At 32.7% G+C, this 7,082-nt stretch overlaps 1 protein-coding gene across 3 annotated transcripts; it reads left to right on the top strand.

The window, feature by feature from the left end:
- Positions 1 to 476: 476 nt before the first annotated feature.
- On the top strand, positions 477 to 6,347 carry LOC114374447 (protein STRUBBELIG-RECEPTOR FAMILY 3-like). 3 transcript variants are annotated; one of them, XM_028332084.1, is made up of 16 exons: positions 477 to 918; positions 1,026 to 1,155; positions 1,333 to 1,401; positions 1,760 to 1,825; positions 1,965 to 2,036; positions 2,133 to 2,204; positions 2,295 to 2,366; positions 2,452 to 2,517; positions 2,654 to 2,719; positions 3,029 to 3,399; positions 3,556 to 3,836; positions 4,241 to 4,512; positions 4,826 to 4,964; positions 5,220 to 5,356; positions 5,459 to 5,615; positions 6,005 to 6,347. In XM_028332084.1, exons 1-16 carry the CDS (start codon positions 819 to 821, stop codon positions 6,065 to 6,067), a joined length of 2,133 nt encoding a protein of 710 aa, XP_028187885.1. In that variant the 5' UTR covers positions 477 to 818; the 3' UTR covers positions 6,068 to 6,347. The 3 variants fall into 3 exon arrangements, with proteins under 3 accessions (XP_028187885.1, XP_028187887.1, XP_028187886.1); XM_028332085.1 differs by having other exon boundaries at positions 480 to 918; positions 3,589 to 3,836; XM_028332086.1 differs by lacking the exon at positions 2,133 to 2,204 and having other exon boundaries at positions 478 to 918.
- The last annotated feature ends 735 nt before the right edge of the window (positions 6,348 to 7,082 follow it).

Raw genomic sequence — 7,082 nt, forward strand, 5'->3', positions numbered from 1 at the left:
CAACAAAGATATAACAAAGTTTGATACAATTTTTGTCCTGATTATAAATAATATAATTGATTAGAACAATCAGTTTTTTTTGGGGGGTTCAACTACCGCTTTGGTTTACGGGTGGGAGCCTCAGTTATCTGCACAAATTAATTTATGATTTTTTTTTAAAGTGTATTATACAAGAATTAAATATAATTTTTTTCCCACAAATTTAGCGTATGTTGTCTAGCTATACTAAAAGGGTAATTATTATAAATTAATACTTACAAGAAATTAGTATAAAATTAAAACATTTTTTTATTTTTTAAAGAGAAAAATACATTTTTATTATAACTCCTTGCTTTTATGTTTTGAAGCACCGAGTATGCATAAAAGTAACCGTACTTGGTGGACCCTGAATCCGCATTTTTATTCTTTTAATTAAAAGAGAATTTGAACCAAACCAACGTTCAAACCAAAAAAAAAAACAGTGACGTTAGTGTTGTTGTTGTAGACTTGTAGTAGTTGTTGTTAGCTCTTGCTTTTGGAAAGAAAAGAAAGAAGTACAAAGCAGCAGAACAGAGTGTGTCTGTCTCCATCTGTATCCACTTTGGAACCATCTCTTCTTTTTTTCACTCACCACACCCATCTTCCGCTTTTCTCACACTTCAACTTTATTTGCCTCTGATCGCCAAAGGGCATGTTTCAATTCTCAGAATTACCCTCATTCTTATCAAAGTTCATGCCTTTGTCTTGCTCTATTGTTTCAATTTTCAGCTTTGGAGGCTTGTGTGTCTGAAGGCATTGGAAAAAGGTGCTGAAAATTGAAAGCTGATTCTTTTGAAGAAATGGGTTGGTCTAATTCGGAGTTGAATTCGCAAATTTTAATCTTGTCTATGCTGATTTTCACTGCAAGTTTCTGTGTTGGGGACACTGACCCACTTGATGGTATGGTATAGTTCAGAGTTTTCATTTTTCAGTTTTGATTGTAATTTAACTTTATGATGCTCTGTTTGGATGTGTTAGCTAAACGTTTTCTTTTAATGTGTTTATAGTTGCGGCAATCAATAGTTTGTACGTGGCTCTTGGCTCACCACTCCTTGAGGGATGGAAAGCCACAGGAGGAGATCCTTGTTTGGAGCAATGGGAAGGTGTGAGTTGTGTCTTCTCCAACATTACTGCATTGTATGTCCCTCCTCACTTCCTTAAACTATTTATTTGTTGTTTAGTCTTGTCTTGTGTTCTATTTTCTCAAAAAGTGTAATGTTTTTATGTGGTGTTTTCTTGAGTTGTATAATTGATGAAGGTGAATGTGATCACTTGGTATATGGCTCTATAAAATTTGTGTATTTGGGTTGGCAGACGGCTGGGAGGCATGGATTTAAGTGGAAAGCTGGGAACTAATTTGGATTTCCCATCCATCATAGAAATGTAAGTGTGGTTTTTCAAGATAATTGTAAATGTCATTAGCATGTGTGAATTTTTAGAATGAGGTAGTCTACAGTATTACATTTTTCATTTTTCCCTTGGTTACCATTGAAATTCTGAACTGAGGTCCTATTTGTTTGAATTCCAATTCAATGGTGACTAAAGCAGTCAATTTTTTTGTTTTGGTTGTTGAGGAATTTTATAGCTCTAAACTAATAGTAGAAATAACAGTGGATGGTTTCACATATATGCATATTGAAAATGGTAGCATTTCTTTTATATGCTTTATTGTTTAGGTTCCATAATTGTGCTATCATTTGCATGAAAACCTCAAGGAGCTTTCTGTTCCCCAATTGGGCAGGGATCTTAGCAACAACCAGATTGGAGGGACCATTCCATTCACTTTGCCCCCTACTTTGAGGAACTTGTATGCTTTCTTTATCATCAGTTCATCACCAATTTCTTGACTTGATTTATTGTACTTGCTATTGACTAAATAATTTGTATCTATATCCATAAATATGAGTTTTCTTATGCAAGTTTCTGTTTTCTTTTTATAAGTTCAGGTCACTATCATCAAATCAGTTAAATGGAAGCATTCCAGATGCCTTATCCTTGTTAACTCAATTGTCAGACTTGTGAGTTTATAGCATTGCCTCATCTCAATACTAAGTTGTTATATTTTTCCATAATCTGTTCTTCATTTTGAATGAGAATATACTGCCACCTTTTAGGTCATTAAAAGATAACCATCTGAATGGACAAATCCCAAATGCATTTCTAGAACTCACTGGTTTGATGAATTTGTAAGAAAATGTTGTTAAATGATAAATCACATTGATATTTCAGTGTCTTTACTTTGTCCACTATGACACAAATCCTGTGTTTTGCTGCAGGGATCTGTCTGGCAACAACTTGAGTGGTAAGCTGCCGCCCTCAATGGGAAATTTGTCTTCTCTTATCACACTGTAAGTACAATTTTTAGCAACTAAGATTATATTTGCCTACTTGTTAAATGAACACATGTTTTTAAAATTTTATTTATTTTTGCAGAAACTTGCAGAACAATCAACTTTCTGGGACCCTTTTTGTTTTGCAGGACCTCCCTCTTCAGGATCTGTATATTTCTCGGAAATCATATTCTCTTTACAAACATAGAAATTAGTCAAATGACTGTTGTCTATACCTAGCAACAATTTATGCTTAGGAAGTTTAAAGTGTTTTAAATTTAATTTGTGAGTCTATAATAATGTAGGAACATAGAGAACAATATATTCTCTGGGCCAATTCCCCCAGAGTTGTTGAGTATCCCTAATTTCAGGTGAGTCATGGCTTACACTTTCTCTAGCATAGTTTTGTTAGCTAATCTCTTTCTCTCTCTCTCTCTCTCTCTATAAATTGAAACCTTTGTTCAAGTATTATTATTTTGACCTTCAAGGAGATGTTACATTTGAAATTTGTACTTTAGTTTATTTCATGATGAGAATTGATGATAAAATGTAATGCAATATGCTAGCATTATCCTTTTCCAGATGATCTAAGCATTTTAGTTCTGGCTTAGTTTCTTTGCATAACGCCTTAGGATAAAATAAATTCATCCAAGTTAATTATAGTAGCATTTACTTTGCAGAAAAGATGGAAATCCATTTAATACTACTATCATTCCATCACCTCCAGCTGCTTTCCCAGCACCTGCTGCTATGGCTCCTTCCCCAGAAAAATCACCTTGGAAAATGGCACATAATCCCTCTGATACCATAAAAGCACCAATACCTGCAATTGCTGGGAGATCTTTCAAAACTACAAAATTAGTTTGGATTGTTGGTGCAGGCTTTTTGATATTTATTGCATTAGGAGTCTGTCTTCTAATGCTGTGGTGCTTTAAGAGAAGACAGGAAAACAAGAAATATAAGAAACACAACACGAATATGTATACAAGATCTTTGCATAAACGTACATGCAGTAACTCCCCTTTTGAAGCAACTAATGATGAGGAGAAAGGTAAATTTGATGATGAAGCTCCTATTCTTTTAGTTTGAGCTGTTGTAACATAACTTCTTAAACTCTATTTGCAATTCAAAATAGAAGAACCAAATTGATTCCAAAGTTGCAGGATGAACAAGAAGTACTTGTGAAAAGAATTTCTTTCAATTTCAGAATGCAATAACATTTATGAATTAAACAATACAGAATGGAGTTCCAAACTTCCACCCCTGCAGCCAGCACCACCACATCATATCCCAATCATTCCTGGAGAGAATTTAATAATCAATCCAGCTATATCTACCCAAGCAGCTGAAAGACAAATTGTCACAAATTCCATTAAAGTTTATACTGTTGCATCACTTCAGCAGTACACAAATAGTTTTTCCCAAGAAAATTATATTGGGGAAGGCATGCTTGGCCCTGTTTACAGGGCTGAACTCCCTGATGGAAAGGTAATATTCTTCTAGTTTAATGTATTTGGGCATTTTTTAATGTTCATTTCTTTGCTAACTTGGCCTTGATTCCTATGGAGGGAAAGGGAAGGTAGGGTTAAATTTTCAATTTGAACATTTTTTTAAATGAAAGGAATAAAACCAGATATTTGTTCATCTTCTGTTGCCCCCTCTCAATAGTTTGAACAGTAATTCTTTTCCTCTACTACCCTTAATAAATTAAGAAGATTATTTTGAAGTTTAAACATTGCTTGTTATTAGGAATCTAATACTTTGTGATGTTTGCTGATTTTTCCTGTTGTGCTTGCTTGCCAATGTTGCCATGACCTGTTATTATTCTCCTAGTTTCACTTATTTAACTGGAGCTTCATATGCTTATATATTTCAAATAATCTTCTTTGTAGTTACTGGCAGTTAGGAAGATGAATACTACTGCTTCTATGGGGCAAAATCATGAACAGTTTCTTCAATTAGTTTTCAGTATCTCCAAAATTCAACATGCTAATATTGTTAAGCTTATGGGCTACTGTGCTGAGTATAGTCAACGACTACTTGTACATGAGTATTGCAATAATGGTACCCTACATGAAGCATTGCATACAGATGATAAACTTCAGATTAAACTTTCATGGGATGATCGCATTCAGGTGTCACTTGGAGCTGCAAGAGCTTTGGAGTAAGTTTAGCAATTAGTCACAAATTCAATAACTCTTTCATGTAACTAGATAAACTCAATATTGGTTAGTGAACTATGCTTGTCTTGTTCTGGAGGTTCGAAACATAACTTTTATATGTTAAAAGTATTATTAAGAATATCTTAGGTCTTGCAATTTGTACAAGTTTTGCAAGGTGGTTTTTACACATATGATGTGAAATTGGATCTCCATCTACCTATAAAGATATTATGTCCTAGACTATTAACACTAGGTTAAGGCATTGGTGATTTTCTTGATAACCTTAATTGATCATCTCCTTTTTTCATGTGCTAGGTACTTGCATGAGCACTGTCAACCACCTATTGTGCACCGAAACTTTAGGTCTGCTAATATACTCCTCAATGACAAATTGGAAGTGCTTGTCTCTGATTGTGGATTAGGTTCTTTACTATCTTCAGGCTCTGCTAGTCAGGTAACACTTCAGCTTTAATTTCTTCACATAATCTTCAGCTGATATATAGTTTGGGGATTTGGATTCCTGGTTCTTTTTGTGCTTTTAAAATATGCTTTTGACATTCTAGAATTGCTATTGAACAAGATGAAATAACTGGCCTAAATATGAATGTATAGAAAACATGTGGTTGAATTTTACTTTATTTTATTTTTAAAATTAACTTTTCTCTATCTATGTTGCATTTCTGGCTAACACTAGTACATCTTCTTTTAGTTGTTGGGACGCCACCTCACAGCTAATGGTTACAGTGCTCCAGAATTTGAGTATGGAAGTTATACATTGCAAAGTGATGTCTTTAGCTTTGGAGTTGTAATGCTAGAACTCCTCACTGGACGAAAATCCTTTGACAGGTTAGCAATCCCATTAGCAAGTTCGATTAGATACTTGTTTTATAATGTCATATTTAAAGTTTTGAATTTGGCTAAGGCACCATTGATTATGTATTGGTATAGCTCACGGCCTCGTGTAGAGCAATTTTTGATGAGATGGGCAATCCCTCAACTCCATGACATAGATGCATTGTCAAAAATGGTTGACCCCTCCTTGAATGGAGAATATCCTAAGAAATCCTTGTCGCGTTTTGCAGACATTATTTCTTCATGTATTCAGGTAATTTTCTTCATGTATCATGGTACATTGCACAAATGTAATCTTTAATGATTAAATATTGAGGCATGCTTTTCACCAAAAACAAAAAAACAAAGATTTCACCAAAAAATTACTGAGGTGTGCTTTACATTTTAACCCTGCCTTTTGTAGTCTCCAAATTCTTGTCTAGTTTAATTTGAAATGTGCAAACCATAACATGAATTGTCTATATTGAATATACAAGGACCATTCAAGGAATATGGTGAGGTCTGGAATTAGAACTATACTTCAATATTGTCATTATTTCACATGTTCTAATATATATTGGTCGATGCAGTTTATCTACTCTCTTATCACTTTCTTATGGCCCATAATTTTTATTTTTATTTTTTCAATTGTTTTTCTTGCAGAATGAACCTGAATTTCGACCAGCAATGTCAGAAATTGTTCAGGATCTTTTGCGAATGATGTAGAGGGCCGTGTAGCTGTTAATGGGGTGATGAACAGCCTCAGCCAGTAAAAGAAGCTATGGTTACCAAATTTTCTGGATGTTACATTTTCATTCTTTTATTTTTTCAGTGACATCAATCTTCCATTATGTGTGATTATGCTTATTAATGTGATTTTATTGAGTTTGTATAGTGTTATGTACACAGACACAAACACAACGCAGATGATTCAGCGGGATGCTGACATATGAATAATGGCGATCCAGAAAATTTATTTAGTGGAGAGAAAAAATAATTCATGATATTTTCATTGAAAATAATATATTTAATTAAGTTTTTCATTCCTGGAATATAGGTCATTTTTAAATTAGTATCTAACATTCATTTTTTTCATCCAAATACCTAAAAAAAAAAAAATCAATTTCATTTTACTACCTATCCTTAATTATCATCAGTTAAAGCGATGACGTGACAGACGGAGAGTCACCCACGTCATCCCTTGTCGTGTTAATTACCGAATGTCACGTCTTGATAAAAGACGACTAATAACAGGTAGTAAAATAAAATTGAATTTTTTTTCAAGTAATTATTTGACAAAAAATGAATTTTTAGGTAAAAATCGGAAAATGGTCTATTTTACATGTATGAAAAACTTATTAAGTCAATTTAAAAAATAATTTTTTAGTTAACAAATGATAAGGAGGGGTTTTATCAAAATAAATAATTTAATTTTAGATAAAATGACAAATGATAATATTATTATTTTATTGAAAATAAAAATAAAAGTGATTATAGTACATTTAAGTTATGTATAAAAGCAAATCTTATAAGTCATTAAGAAAAAATTGTTTCTCAAACACTTTTGTTTGATTAAATATTTGTAAACTTGTCAAAAAACTAAAAATGAATTAAAATAACTTTATGAACATATATGTAATTTATTTTATCTTATTTATTTTTTTAAGATAATTCCACATTTAAAATAAGAATATGCATTAAATTAATAAGATAATTCCACCTTACTATCAATTTATAATGT

This window comes from Glycine soja, chromosome 11 (genome assembly GCF_004193775.1).
Source record: "Glycine soja cultivar W05 chromosome 11, ASM419377v2, whole genome shotgun sequence".
In the NCBI taxonomy this organism is placed as follows: Eukaryota; Viridiplantae; Streptophyta; class Magnoliopsida; order Fabales; family Fabaceae; genus Glycine; species Glycine soja.

Coding starts and splice junctions, on each gene's coding strand:
- LOC114374447 (XM_028332084.1), top strand. CDS start 819: ATGGGTTGGTCTAATTCGGAGTTGAATTCGCAAATTTTAATCTTGTCT. Junction 2,205..2,294: donor CTCACTGGTTTGATGAATTT/GTAAGAAAATGT, acceptor GTTTTGCTGCAG/GGATCTGTCTGGCAACAACT. Junction 3,837..4,240: donor CTGAACTCCCTGATGGAAAG/GTAATATTCTTC, acceptor TCTTCTTTGTAG/TTACTGGCAGTTAGGAAGAT.